A 15326-nucleotide genomic window follows, 5' to 3' on the forward strand; every position below is an offset into this window, starting at 1 on the left:
CCTGCGATTCCCTCGCGCGTGCGCATCGAGCGCGTGGCGGCCGGCACGTTCCGGGGTGGGGTGAGAGTGAGCGCGGCGTGGTGACGTCACGACGCACGGCGGGGCGGGGCGGATGGCGCGGCGGCAGAGGGCGCTCTGCGTTTGGCGCGCCGGGGCGGTCCTTCCTGCTCCGGGCCTCGTCGCCTCTTAAAGCTACAGCGCACCCCGAAAGCGGGGAGGGAGGGGTTGCACCCCGAGTGCCCGGCGGACGCAGGCGGTCACCTCTACCGCAAATCCCCGGGAACCCCGATGTCAATCACCCGCACCCCTCACTCATCAACGTGCCACGTTTTCTTCTAAAACACCATTTTTTTTTTAATTAATGAAACAACCAAAAGATGGGCGAAGGGGCAGGGGCTCTTCTCCAAAACGGGGTACGCGCGGCTGGGGAACGGGACCCTATGTTACATCGGCCGGGGACAGAACTCCCAGCCCCGGGCGTGACCTGGTCCGGGGGCGGGGGGGGACACAGCCATGCTCAGTGCCCCCCTGCCCACCCCGTCACCGTGGGGCTGGGGGTCCGGATTCGGCCCTCGTGGGATGCTGGGACGTGCAGGGCCGGGACGCACCTCGGGGAGGGGGAAGCGAGCAGGTGCTGGGGGGACAGCGGGGGGACGTGGCATGCTTGGGGTATCGGGGGTGGCTCTGGGAGACGTCGGGGTGCTAGGAGTGGGTGAAGGGTGATGGCACCCCGAGGTTTCCTTAGCGCCCCCCCCCCCCTCCAGGGCACCCATGGCCCCCCATCCCGCGACCTGGCCCCTATCCCCAGCACCGTCAGGCTGCAGCCCCGGGGGCTCCTCACTGCGCCTGCCTCATCCAGGGCTCACTTCTCCATCACTGGGGCCGGGGGGGATGGAACTGCTGCTCCAGAGAGGAGGGTCAGGATGTGGCCCTGCTGGTTCAGCGTCCCGTGCCCACCCAGGGCAGGGATCGGGGGGCAGTGGGGCTGGGGGAGACCCCACGGGGGTCCGGGCGGGTTGGGGTGTGTGTGGGGTGGCTCCCGCTTGAGTCTCCTTGCGAGAGGTGAGCCCGGCACCATGGCGAGGGCCGGCAGGCGTGGGCATCCTGGGAGGGGTCTGCTGCACCCTCGCCTAGATGGACACCTCATACTCCCTCGTTTCCTGCAAAGAAAACAGACTGCGAGGGGTTGGACACTCACTGGTGCTGTGCTTTGCCTCCCCCCCCCATCCTTGGGGACCCTGGGGGCACATCCCATGGACAGCCATAGGGTTCAACATCCCATCCCATACGTGCCCCCAGGTGAATGACCCATCCTATGCTTGGTCATCAGATGGAGGTCCCATCCATGTGTGTGCAGCCTCTGGGAATCACATTTCTTCTCTACATGGTCCGTGTGATCTGTGTCCTGTCCCCTGGATGGCCTCAGGGATGCACATCCCATACATGCTCCCTGAGATGTATGTCCTGTCCCATATATGCACAGGCTCTTGGATGCATGTCCCACCCACTGTACAGCCCGTGGCACACGTAGCCCATTGGATGCATGATGCTTTGTGTGCACATCCCATCCCACATATGGTCCCCATGGTACACATCCCATCCTTTCCATAGTCCTGGGGTGCACATCACATTTTACCCCTGGTCCCCAGGGCGCACACCCCTGCTGGTAGGGCGCGGGGGCCAGTGCTTACTCCTGTCTCATAGGTGGGGTTGTCAAAAGCCGACTCCACGGTGATGTGATCATAGGGGTGAGATCCAGAAAGGGGCAGCTGTAGGGCTGGCTTCCCCTGCAGCCTGTAGGAGGAGATGGAGATGGAGTTGGGCAGGTGGCAGTGGGGCTGGGGATCCAAGGGGAGCAGCAGGCACTCACTTGGAGAAGTAAAGGTAAATGCCTCCGATGAGCAGGGCTACCACCAGCACAGGCAGGAAGATGGCAATGGCCACATTGGTGCCCTCCAGTGCTGTCCCTGAGGGCACAGCTTTGGCCACGGCTGCGCGGGAGAGTGGGGGCTCAACGAGTGCTGGCTTCACCTTGGGTGCCTGTTGCACCCCAGTACCCAAGGGTGCCCCGAAGCTCCCTTACCATCCAGATTGCGATTGCTGTAAAACTCATCGTAGGAAGCTAAGATGGGGAGAAACAACCCAACCTCAGTGGGAAGCAAGGGGGGAAAATGGAGTCATAAAGGGGCAGAGGGTTTTGCTCACCCGCTTTGCAGATGGGAGGTGAGCCGCTCCAGCGTGAGGGATGCCCGGGCAGGCAGCGCAGATTGCCCTCGCCTAGCAGCGCTCGCCCAGCAGTGCAGGAGAAGCGCAGCGTGCTGCCTGCCGGGTACAGCCGCCGCTCGGGGCTCTGCCGCCCGCCCGCGGGCACACCGGGGTTGTGGCATGGCTCGTACGCCTCCGCTGTGGGCAACGGCACTGAGTCAGCACCCACTGCGTGCTGCCAGCCATAGGGGTGCGCACTCGGGATGCCCGACTCACGGATGCATTTGGGCAGGCGGTCGCTCCACTTGGGTCCCCCCGACGCGCGGTCGTGGCAGGTGAGGAGCCCGGCGCCTGCCAGCACATAGCCCTTATCGCAGACGAAGCGCACGGTGGACCCCACCGGGAATTTGGGGCTGGAGACCACCCTGCGGCTGTGCTCGGCGTCCCCGGGGTCCCGGCAGGTGGTGACTGTGGGTTGTAGGGACAGGCGGTGACAGTGAGAGTGGAATAGGGTGGCAGGAGGGAACGTGGGATGTGTCACCCTGCTCACCCCGCTCGCAGGATGGCAGGTCGCCGCTCCACGTCAGGTCCCAGTGGCACATGAGCAGGTCGGCACCAGCCAGCTCGAAGCCGGGGTAGCAGTGGAAGGTGACGACGGTGCCGTGCAGCAGCTCAGGCTGCGAGGCGGTCTTCCAGCCATTGGCGATGTCAGGCAGCTCAGGGCACGTGTCATTGCGGGGCACCTCTGTGGGGACAGCAGGGGGTGAGCGGGCCATTGGAATGACAGCATCCATCCCCACCGTAGGGCTCACCGGAGAAGTGGATGACAAAGCCCTGCCGATAGGCAAAGACGCCGGAGCCAGGGTCAGATTGGAACTGGATGGTGACGTCGGCACTGGAGGCAAAGAGCTTGAAGCGGCCGCGGGCACCCGTGTACTGACCCAGGATGCGTGCTGTCAGGTCATCCCCATCATAGAAGGTGAGGATGTCCCCTGCGCCCAGCCGCAGCCTGCAGCATGTGGAGAACAAGGGCGGGGAATAAAAGGGTGTCCCCCCCTGGTGGCCTGTGTCCCCCAGACCCCTGCACTCACACACGGATGTCCAGCATGACACGCTTGTCCTCCTCCACGTGCAGCCCCCAGATGCAGTCCTGGCCTTTGCCGTACGCCTCTGGCCAGTTGGGTGACAGCACCACGCCGGCTGTGTCCATCAGCTCCCCACTGCACACCGCTGCGGGCGCACACCATAGCACCCACCATGGCGAGCCACCACCGTGGCACCCACCATAGCATCCTGGATCCAGCATCCCCCACAACCCCTCACTTGGCACCCCAGATCTAGCACCCACCACTGCCTCTGGATCCCACGGTGGTCCTACCCACCAGCATGCAACGTGCCATGCTGGCTCCACCAGCCACGGTGGCCCAACCCCAACTCCAGTCCCTCAACTCCACCACCCACATCCTCCCACCTCCAGTGCCCACCACGGCATGCCGGCTCCGTCTCGTTCCACTGTGGGTCACTGGGGTCAACGCACTCGATGATGGTGGAGCCTTGCTCCAGCGTGTAGCCAGGGTGACAACTGAACTCCACCGTGGTGCCCACAGGGTACCGTGGGTCGCTGGTTGTGAAGTTCCCATACTTGACGAAGGGCTCGTAGCAGTGCCCTTGCTCGAAGGCTATGGGCACAAGTGCTGAGGTCTGTGGGGGCCAGGGGTACATGGCAATGCCCAGGTGTCTCCCAGTGCCCATGCCCCGTACCCTCATAGCGCAGTGCCATGCCTGCAGCAGCCCCGCTGCTGTCGGTGGTGAGCTCCACAAAGAAGTGGCGTCCAGTGCTGAGCAGCCCTTCGATGGGGAGGTACTCCACCTCATAGGAATCGTATACTGGAGGTGCTTCCACGTTGTTCCCGTTGCGGATGATGAGCCTGCCCAGGAGCAGCAGGCTCAGGGTTTTGCCATGGCCAACAGCAACCAACCTTGTGCATGGCCAGTGTCACCCATCTCGAGGCATGGCCATAGTGCCCATCCTCATTTATGGCAAGCGACACTTTTGGACATGGCCAACTGTGCCCACCATTGGGCCTGGTCAGTGGCATTCATCCTTCAGCACTGCCAACCACACAATGATCCAGCCATGGCCAACGGTAGCCATCCTTGGGCATGGCCAACGGTTCCCCTCCCCAGGAATGGATAACAGCAGCCATCTTTGGGCATGGCCAATGGTCCCCGTCCCCAGGCACAGACAAGAGTACCCATTCTTGAGTGTGGCCAACAGCACCCACCCTTGAACACAGCTAACACATTCCATCCCCATACATGGTGCAGAGCTGTCCCAGGTGCCCCCGCTCTCCTATTTCCGTGCTATGTGGACCCAAACCTGTCATCATCCTCTGCCAGTGAGACCTTCTCGAAGTGGAGGTGCAGGCGGTGACCAGCAGGAGCCTCCAGCAGCCAGTGGCAGGTCAGGTTGTTGCTATAGTTCCCAGGGAAGCCCGGGGAGACGACGCGTCCTACTGTGGCATTACGGATGGCCCCACCGCACGCCGCTGAGGGACAGGGATTGTCAGCGGGTGCCCAGGTGACACCAGCCACGTCCCCACGCAGAGCTCACCCATGCACTGAGGCTCGCGGGCGCTCCAGAAGGGGCGGGTGGCATTGCGGCAGGTGAGCAGGTGGGCACCCTGCAGCTGGTAGCCTGTGTTGCAGCGGAACCGGGCGTCCCCACCGGGGTGCAGGCTGCTGACCGAGACGTCACCGAAGGCGGGCCGTGCCGGGAAGGGGCAGCTCAACAGATAGGCTGGGGATGAGTGGCAATGTCATGGAGCCAGACCCATCTGTAATACCCAGTTGAAGGGGTCCCACACCAAACACCCTAAATCCCAGGCCCTGCATATTACTCATGTTGGGGATGCTCAGTGAAACAAGCATTGCTCACACTGATCCACACTGCTGGTTGATGCCCACTTACCTTGGCATCGCTGTGCTGCAAAATGGTGTCATGCAGGAAGGGGAACAAGGGCACGCCGTGGGGACAGAGGGATCCCAAAGGGATGGGACAATCCCAGCTGGTGGCAGCAGTGCCCCGTACCTTGGTACTGGAAGCGGTAGGAGCCGGGGCTGGTGGGTCGGGGGCTCTGGAAGCGCAGGGTGAGCATGTTGGCAGGGCTGCGGATGACCTGGCCCCGCAGCAGGAAGGACTCGTTGGCCAACACCGCCGGCTCCAGGCCCCCTGCGCTCTCCACTGTCAGCGTCTCCCCGTCTGCCAGGCTGATGTTCTGCACCTTTGGGGATGGTGAGGTGTCACCACGCTGCAGGATTTCCCGCAGTCGATAGCGCGCTGGAGCTTGTCGGCGCGGGGCAGCGCCTTTCAAACACGCTTAGCATGGCCATAAATCTCCCCGTGGCATGGAGAGCAGCACAGCCCCGCGGCACGGCTGGGCCCATGGCTGCCTGGCACGTGCTCCAGCGCTCCGGAGCAATTTGCTGTTAATGATGTTAATTAAGCAGTGCTGTGCGGTGATGAACGGCGGCACCAGTGAGTGCTGCTCTGTGAGCTGGGGCTGAGCACGGAGCAAGCAGCAGCCTTGCGCCAATGCATTCTGCTCACTGTCAGCTATTGGTGATACCAGATTGAGTGAATGCTGTCGTTAATTAAATCCTATATTGCTGCTTCATCAGCAGGTGCCGATCACAGCAGCCGGAGGCCGATGGGCATTGCATCTAACTCATGCATCCACGTCTCTTCTCCATAATCCAAGGGTGAGAGATGCCTTGAGCTGGCTCACATTGGCTCATGGCACAAAGGTGGGGACAAGGAGAGGGACAAGACCCAAAGCCATGTGTGTAGGACTCGTGCCCACCCCCCAACATCTCACCTTGATCTCCACACCATACCCAGGGTAGACAGAGATGGTGTAGGTGCAGTCCATGCTGCTGTCATACGGGGCACTGGCTGGCTCTGGTGACACCAGCCAGCCCTCGGGACCCGCCAGCGTCCGGTTGCATGGTGCTGGTGACAAGGAGACCCCAGTGTTAGCCCCACATATCCCTGAACCCCCATCTCCCTCCCTGTGCTCACCTGGTCCCTGCAGCGTGGTGACGGTGGTGGTGGTGATGGTGGAGGTAGTGGTGGTCCCCTCCTCATCCCCGGAGACCCCAGTGACTCCCAAGGTGGGCGCTCGGCTGGGGGCTGCGGAGCTTGATCCTGACCCCCCAGTAGGGGGCTGTGAAGGGTCAGTACCTGGCGCAACCCCCCAGGGCTCCCCCCACGGCCCCGAGCGCCCAGCTGGTGTGGTCAGTGGGGCGGTGGGGAAAGCAACCCTGGGCAAAGCGGGGGCACGTGGTGGGATCTGGGGGGCTGGGGGTCCAGGGTCCGGCCTCAAGGCGTCGTCAGGCAGCACGGGGCCAGGCAGGCCGGGTGGGAAGGGCGCCTGGGCCAGGTAGTCCTTCTTCAGGAAGGCCTCGTGCAGCAGGTCCTCCAGCAGCGGGTGGTGGTTGAGCAGCTTCAGGGTGGGTGCCGTGCTGACGAAGTGCGCCTCGGCCTCGCGCTCAGCTGGTGTGGGGAGGGCTGTGGGGTCTCCTTCAGCCTCAGCGCTCTCACCTGTCTTCCTCTCCAGCCCATTGAAGCCTGGGAAGGGAGAGAGTTGGGTGTGATGAGGAGCAGTGCTGCACCCTCATGCACCAGTGCTGCACCGTAGAGCGATGCTTCATTGTCATCCAATGCTGCATCACAGACTGATGCTCCATCATGAACCAGTTCATCATGGACCAGTGCTGGACCCTGGATTGATGCGGCATTGAGCACTGGCACTGGACTGGGGATCCTGGTGCTGTGTCACAGACCTCTGCTATACCATGGGCTGTGCTTCATCGTGGATTGATGCAAAACCACAAACTCATGCAACACCACGGACTCATGCTTCATCTGTAGCAATTCTTCATGGCCCATTGCTGCACTGATGCACTGATGCAACACCAAGGACCCGTGCTGCACCATTGGCTGATGCTTCATCATGGACCAATTCTTCATCACAGATCAAAGCTGCGCCGGGCACTGGGGCCCAGCATTTCACCATGGGGCCATGTGCTGCCCTGAGCATTATCACATCCCTGCGGGTCTATGCTGCACACAGGGCTGGTGCTGCACCACCCAGGGCAGCAGTGTCACCAGGTCCCACTGGCCATGGTGCCAGGAGAGGAGCCGTGCCGTGCTGTGCCACGGAGAGGAGAGCTGCACTGGAGAGCTGTCAATAAAGCTGATTGCTTTATCGAGGACACGTTCCTGGGTAAACAGGGACAGAGCATGGACGGCAAACAGGCACATCGACCGCATGCAGCAGGGCTCCACCGCACCTCAGCGCAGCACACCCCTCACCAGAGAAGCCTGGGCAATTAAGCATGGCTAATTAACTCACATCTGCACCAGAGCTCACATTAAGGTGTACCCACTCCTCCCGTGACACGCAGCATCCTGACGCCTTGCCCAACGTCTCGCCATGCGGTACCACGCACCGGCACTGATGACACGATACTGCCAATTACTGGGTAATTACACCGAGCCGTAGCAGGGCAGGCCCCGCGAAGATTAATTACTCTGTGACTGCCACTTTTAAGGGACTATTAAGAGACATTATCCCTGGAGAGTGCTGTGTGAGGAGCCACCAGGTGCAGCCATCATCCTGTCCCCCGTGCCACCACTGCCACCCCTCTGCACGCACACTGGCTCCAAAAGGGCAACCTGCCCCCTGGCACCACCAGAATTATTTTCTAATAGGATCCATTTATTAGAACATAAAAGTTAATGAGTTTATACTGAAGGGCGCCAAAATCTCTTTCAGGCTTTAATGGCAGATTAGAGCTCCGGGCCTCATCCCATGATGCATGAGAGCCACTGCAGACACCTCACGCAGTGAGTGGGAACACTGGGGTCCATCGCACCGCCATGGCACCGTGGGATGCTCCAGGTACCACGGGATGTTCTGGGTACCATGGGATGCTCCAGGTACTATGGGATGCTCTGGGTACCCTGAGAATCTCAGGACTTGGGGTGTTGCTGACCCCTGGAGCACTCAGGGTTCTTGGGCCAAGTCAGCTTGTGCCCAGATGTTACCACTCATGCCCCTCAAGATTACAGCCTCCACCTCCGCGGATGTCTCTAAGCTGCTTATCTCTGCCATGGCTGTGTCCCTCCCGGGTCCCTGCGATGGCACCATGCTACCCAGGGGGCTGGCACTCAGGGAAGGGGGAAACGGGGCTGCTACACCCCGTGCTGTGCCTGCCAGGGCTTGTTGACATGCGGGGCACGTGGCCGCGGCCGGGCCGGGGTCCTAATCCGTCACATCAGCTTTGCCGAGCGGGAGTCTATTAACGGCGGCCACGAGCCAGAGAGATGCTGGAGACTAATCCGTCTGCGGCCCCCCCAGCAGAAATCAATCGCGGCTGGTGTCGCAAATAAATAAATAAGCAGCCACGCAGCCGCCTGGGGAGCGCGGATCGATGCGGGCGGCGAATAAAGCAATAACACAGCACCCAGCAAAGCAGCTGCGACAGGGCGAGCCGCCTGGCTGCCCCAGGTGTTGTCTTGTTCTGTGCCTCAGTTTCCCCATTCTGAAGACGGTGGAGTTGTTGTGGGCAGCCAGGACCAAGGGCGAGGGGCCACGGAAGGCTTGTTTTCCAATTTAAAATCCAATCTGGCTTTGCCCCTGCGGCCGGGGCTGGCTGCTGCGATGAATGAGCTGTCAGGCAGCCGGCGCCTTGCTCTGCGCCCTGTGGTCCCCAGCCACAATCTCACGGTCCCCTGTCATCATCCCATGGTCTCCAGCCATCCTGATGGGCACGATCATTGCCACCGGGCTGGGCACAGAGACGTGCTGAGCTGCTGGCAGCTCCCACCTCCATCACTTGCGTCAGTGTCCCTGGGGATGTGGACATGGCCTGGGGACAGGGACACTCTTGGTGAGATGATGCATGGGGGCACAGAAGACAGGCAGGGAACAGGGCTGGCGCAAGGATGAGTGCAGGCAGAATGCAGGTGGGCAGCAGGTGGGTGGGCACAGGCAATACCACCACTGTTGTCCCATCTCTGGAGAGGGGACAGACAGGGACAGGAGGGGACCCACAACGTGCTGCCCCAGGGACACCGTTGCCGAGTGCATCCAGCAGCCCCAGCAGCTCGTGGCGTTAATATTCATGGCGGTACTCGCAGGGAAGCGTTTGACCTTGTATGTTTTGCCATTCTCCTTGAATGGAACAGTCATTTACCCGCTGACACATGTCACATGTTGCCACAGTCGGTTCCCCAGAGCATCGCAGCCGGCTGACATCCCAACACACCACCGGCACGCGCCGGGATGCACCGAGCGAGGAGTCTGGGGGCGCCGGGGCATGGCACAGCCTCCTCCTCCCTTAGCGACCCCAAATTGGGGCACTGATGTGTGGGGGCCGTGGGGAGCCGTGCACCTCACATCTTGGTGCCCCCGTGCTGCTCGCACTCCCCACGCCCCTGCCCTATGTAATCCCTCTTCCCCGCTCTCCCTGCGGAGCTAATGCATTTGTACAGCAATTTCCATGAGCAGCGGCGATGATAAATTGCATGTCTGCTGCTATTTCGGACCTGATCGCTGTCGCCGTGTGCGCTGCCGGAGCCAGCCAGCCCTTGCAGCGGTGCTGCCCCCCCTTCCCCACACTCCCAGCACCCCAAAAAGGCCCCGCAGCCACATGCAGAGATCCCTGCAGCAGCCCCCAGTGCCACCCGGAGGGGCCACCGCCATCCTGCCAGGTGCTCAGGGCTGCAAGAAACGGTTTGCAGGGCGACGGTTTGCTCAGAGAGCAGATCCCCCCCCAGCTCCCTTTCTGCTGCCAGCAACAAGAATTGCAATCTGGTTGAGCAGAGTATGAGCGCTGCTGGCTCTGTGTTCAGTTGCTTAGCCGAGACAGCCTCCCCACAGCCCAACCCCAACCCACAGCCCAACCCCAATCCTACAGGCACTGAGCTACTGGGCCACCAAACCCATCCTGAGGTCTCCCATGCAACCTCACCCCAAAAAACACCCTTGCTCCCCAAAAAAACCCCACCCCACAGGCCACCCAGAGCCCCATCACCACTACGTTTGTGTAGGGCCTACACTAATAGGATATCCACCTGGAGCTGATGCTATGGCCACCCCCAGGGGACCCTGGTGGGGACAACCATTGCCCACCCAACCAGCACAGCTCCCACCTGCCATGAGCAGATCTGGCATTTTGAGCACCTCTCTCCATTTTCACAGGGTCACAGCGGCGTTCTCGCGGCTGATTAATATTTGATCCCTTCAGCACAGCTCGTTACTGCATTTAAATTATATCTGTAATAACCCCCACCGGCACGGCGAGCGCGTGGGCTGCCTTCTGCGGGCTGCAGGCTGGACGTGTCCCCAACGCCAGCCAATGAGACCTCTTGGCACGTCCCATTGGGGGCCATGGCAGCAGGGAGTGGGGCCACCCGATGTCCCTGGGGATGCTCTGTAATGGTGACACGGAACAGTGTCACTGCCCCATCTCCTGCAGCAGCCAGAGGAAGGGAGGCTGCTGCCTGTTACTGGAGAGAATCCATTACCTCCCTGGTTATAGGCAGCTTTCAAAGGCAATCTTTCAATTGTGCGCATTTAAAGAATTGATTGGAAGCTAAATTATCCTCTCCTGACGGATCCACTGGAGACACAACTGCATCCGCCTCCCGGGGCGTCCGTGTGCAGGGTCCCAGCCCACCCTGCAGCCCCACATCTACTCAGGAGGTCCTACAGCACTATGGGGGGGGTCCCTCTGCTCCATACCCAGCCCCACTGCCCTTGCCATGCCCTTGGTGACACCCCTGTTCCCACAGCAGAGCCCCGGAACGAATCCATCCCAACACCACCAGCCTGGGGCATGGCCCGTGGCCATGAGTTTTCTGAGTGAGTGGGGACGGCCCCATGGGGCACCCCTGCCCTGCTTAAGAGCATTATCCAGATAATCCTGGCCTGGCGGCACGGCAGTGACGAACTCCTCTGAGGCACGCAGGGGATGGGCACGTGCTCACTTAATTACCAAAGCAGATGCTTGCTTGCTTGTTTCCCTGGCCCACTCCTTGAATGCAGAGCCCCAACTGCAGACCTGGTGCCCCCCAAGTGCATTGTCCCAGTGGGCACAGCGCATCCCACTGAGTGTGGATGGGACAGTGGAGCTCATGGGGGCACTACCAGGTGCTGTGCCCCCAGCCATGCCATCTCCCTTTGCTCCTAGGATCTGAGACTGCAAGGAGCCATGCTCCCGAACTGCATTCCCTTGCTGCAGCAGCACCATGGAGCTGCACCAGGGGGTCAGGAAGGGGGGAGCAGAGCTGCACCAGAAGCCAGGGCACCCCACAGGTCACAAAAAGGTAAGGGCTGATGACAGCACTGCCATTGCTCTGCAGTATCTCCAGTCCCCTGGCCTGGATGAGGAACCTAAGAGCCCCATCACCACATCACAGTGCCCTGTCCCCAACACAACATAACCCCATCATCAAGTCAAGGCCACATCGAGTGAAGAAGTGCTGCACTGAGGTTGGTGCTGGGCTGGGGACGCACCTGGTGGGGATTTGGGATGGGGGCTGAGCCCCCTGCATAGCTCCTGGCCATGGTACCATGCATGGGGCATGGGGTGGGCACAATCCAGCCCCAGGAAGAGCTCAGCACCTCTCAGGGCATCCCTACCTCTAACACTCTAGGAAATACACATGCAGAGTTTAATTAACTTTATTGATATTCAGAAATTAGGGGACTGACTAGAGGTAATTGCTCATTAGAAATCATTAAACTGACACGGCAAGCGGCAACCTCCCTCTGGGAAAACCTGCCCTGCCCAAAGCTCTACTCCCAGGACAGATCCATCCCAAAGGGACCCAGGGATCTGGGGACACCGGCCCCCCACCAGACCTACTGCCCTACAGCGGGGTGTGCCTCAGCACTGCCCCACTTTTTGCCACATAAGAGGGATGTATGGAAGATGCTTTAAGGAAGGTGGCGTTGCCATCGGCTCTGGTGGAAGAGTGAGCCGGGAATAGCAGTGGGCACAGGGCCACAGCGTCCTTCCCATCTCAGCTCGACAGCCAGATGGGGAGTTTATGTAACTCCCCGCACGGCTGCTCCCTGCAGCTCAGCTCAGCCTGCATCCCATCACCCCGCTTCCCAGCAGGGACAGACCCCTGCATGCTCTCCACCCATCACACCGCACAACCATGGCAAACAGAAGCCCTCCAAGCCAGGTCACCACTGCTGCTTTTTGGGGACAAGGCATCGAGGCTTCCCATAACACACACCCCGTTGAGTCAAGAGGATGCGGGTGTTGGCTGCCCTCCTTGGGAAGAGCCAATGCTCGCCCTTCCCTACATCACTCCAAAATCAGAGGCTTCAGCACAAGCAGCGCAAAGCCCTACACACAAACACCCCCAACCCCACCGCAAGGTCTACATGGAGAAAGTGGATCCCAGTGGGGTGCAGCCTAACGGGTTTGGGGGTTCAGGCGTCGAGCTGTGCCCGCGGCAGGGCCCCCCCATCCCGGTAACACTGCGGGGGAAGCTCTCAGCAGAGCTCACTGGGGGCGGCGTTGCGCCAACGGGGCTGCAAAGCTCTGCGCGCCCCCGCGCCACCGGGGAACGGGCGTGGGAGGGAGGGGGGGAATTAGTGCTACCCGGTGCGGGGGGGCAGAAAGGGGATTTTGAGGTGGGGGGACAACAGTATGTGGGTGAGCGCAAGTTGGCAAAGTTTGGCGGAGAAAGGGTCGCGGAGGGGAGGCGAAAGGAGGAGGGGGGGGCCACGGGTTGGGGTATAGAGGTGTGGGTGTAGAGGGGGGGTCTCGCTTACCGTGCGCGGGGGCGCGGAGCAGCGCGGCGAGCAGCGGCAGCAGCAGGGCGGGCGGCGGCGCGGAGCCCATGGCCGGCGGCGTTCAGCACCACGGACAGCTCCGCGCTGCGGGCACGGCCGCGCCGTAACGCTCCGAGTGCGGCGCCCGCCAATCCCGGGGCCGCGCGGCGGCGGGGGGGGGGGATAAAGGGGGGCTCCTCCCTGCCCACCCCCACCCCCTCCTCAGCTCCCACCCCTCCTCCCCGCCCGCCGTAATGCTCCGAGTGCTGCGCGCGCAAATCCTGCCGGCTGGCGAACGGGGGGCTCCTCCCTGCACTTCTCCCCCCCAGCCCTGCCCAGAGCCGTAATGCTGCGAGTGCGGCGCGTGAAAATCTTGAGAGGTGAAGGATTGGGGAAGGGGCACAACCCACACAGCCCTCTCCAAAATCCCAGTGATTCTCGTGGGTGGAAGCCTCAAAGGTATCCCCCCAGCTGCCCTTCACCGTCTCTAAGTAGCCCCAGTTAGGGCTGGGCTTGTCATACCAAGCAGAGGAACCTGGCTCAGGGCACAGCCCCCACCCCATCCATTCCTTATGAGCAGCAGTCACATCCTGCACCCCACACCCCTCCCCAGATTGTTAACAACCCCAGCGTCTGTGGATATTCGGGGTAGAAGCCTCAATGAGGCCCCTTCCCCCTGCTGCCCATCCCTAAATAGCCCCAGTTAGGGCTGGGCTCATCATGCCCAAGCAGAGGAACCTGGTTCAGGAGCAGCTCACTCTTTCCCCCACCCCATTCATTCATTCCCCGTGGGCAGCGATCTCATCCTGCACCCCATCCCCATTGTGGCCCAGAGGGACTCATCCCTGCTGCAGGCAGATGGCGTTGGCACCAACAAGGAACTGCCGGGCAGCTCTTGTGTGTGTTCAAAAATAATAAAGCTCAGCCTCATTGTCTCATCGCCCCCTCCTTCTGCATGGCAGCCCAGATGGCCGCGCCTCTCCGCGCTGACAGCGTGCTGAGATGGGCAGGGGGCAAACACAATCCTTGGGCCATCATGGGGAGCTGATTCTGTGCACTGCATCCAGGAGAAAAATGCCCCTTCCATAGGGATCGGCAGCCCAGGGGTAGCACAGAGGGGGGGTCCCTCTGTGCCTCCTCTTGTCCCGCTGCAATGCGGGTGGGAGTGATGAGTTTCCAGAGCTAAACCTAAAACTTTGATCCGCCGGTAGCTGCATAAATGTTTAATGCACCGCAGCCCCGCTCGGGCTCGGGAGATGTGCGTTTTGAGGCCAAACTGATGTTTCTAGTATTATGATATTCAAATAATTTTAATCTCCCCGACGCTTCCCCAAGCACGCACCTGGACTGCTAACGAACGGCCGGCTTCAGCGCTGTTGGTTTTGAGACAAAGCAAACTGGCGTGTAGGGCCATGGAAGGCAAACGAGGGCGAGCGCAGGTGGAAGGATCCCAGCACCCTACTGCTCCGTGGGCATTTCCACAGTGCTCCTATTGGGGCACGCAGTCATTTGAGCACGGATGACCCAGCAGGAAGCACTCAGTCTTTGGGAAACGCCAACATACAGCAAAGCATGCAATGGGTGCATGCCTTTTGGGGTCATCTGTGCCATGACAGCCACAGTCAGAGCCCGCTCCTGCACTGCCCTGGGGGTGACCATCAGCACTGCAGGGGATGGCTGTGCCATGTGTCCCCAGGGGTGTCCTCAGATGTCCCCGTGCTGCCCTGGAGCTGCGTCGGGGCTTTCCCAAAGCGCCATCCCATTAACGCGCCGTTTGTGGGAGAAGAGCTCAATTTTTCCCATTTAACATTTCATGGATAATTAATTATTCTTCATCTTCCCGGTGCAGAGCAGAAGCAGGTACTGCTGTTCAAAGGCTGGGCGCCGGCGGAAAAGCCAGCCGAAACCCCAGGAAATCAGAGCATTTATTCCTGGCATCAAAGTGAGGGCGGCGCACCGCGGTAATGGGGCCGTGCTGCGGTAATGGGGCTGTGCAGCCCCGGGCACCCACATCACAGTGAGCACCGGGCAAGGGCTCCCACCTCACGTCTCTATAAAGAATGGTATTCAGCATTTCCTAATCACGACGATTAGTCGGTAAATAATGCCTTATACATCCTTCTATTCTAAATTAATTCCCCTCATTAGCAGGCGTGCTGCGCAGGGTGCCCATAGAAACCCAACCACAGCACCCGTCCCCAAATCCCACCCCAAATCCACATGCTTGCCCAATCTCCCGTCCCACGGGGCGGTGTGGGC

General features: G+C 60.9%; 1 protein-coding gene across 2 annotated transcripts; it reads right to left on the reverse strand.

Annotated features, from left to right (window-relative positions):
• Positions 1–386: 386 nt before the first annotated feature.
• Positions 387–13253, reverse strand: SEZ6 (seizure related 6 homolog). Of its 2 annotated transcripts, XM_085241155.1 has the most exons (17): positions 13068–13253; positions 6287–6835; positions 6084–6217; positions 5297–5489; positions 4820–5005; positions 4586–4754; positions 3967–4133; positions 3690–3884; positions 3297–3435; positions 3018–3214; positions 2756–2950; positions 2482–2673; positions 2206–2403; positions 2084–2122; positions 1871–1991; positions 1692–1794; positions 387–1160 (listed from the first exon to the last, which is right to left on the reverse strand). In XM_085241155.1, exons 1-17 carry the CDS (start codon positions 13135–13137, stop codon positions 1131–1133), a joined length of 2877 nt encoding a protein of 958 aa, XP_085097281.1. In that variant the 5' UTR covers positions 13138–13253; the 3' UTR covers positions 387–1130. The 2 variants fall into 2 exon arrangements, with proteins under 2 accessions (XP_085097281.1, XP_085097280.1); XM_085241154.1 differs by lacking the exon at positions 387–1160 and having other exon boundaries at positions 1626–1794.
• Positions 13254–15326: the final 2073 nt, after the last annotated feature.

Source organism: Meleagris gallopavo, chromosome 21 (genome assembly GCF_905368555.1).
Source record: "Meleagris gallopavo chromosome 21, MGAL_WU_HG_1.1, whole genome shotgun sequence".
Classification (NCBI taxonomy): Eukaryota; Metazoa; Chordata; class Aves; order Galliformes; family Phasianidae; genus Meleagris; species Meleagris gallopavo.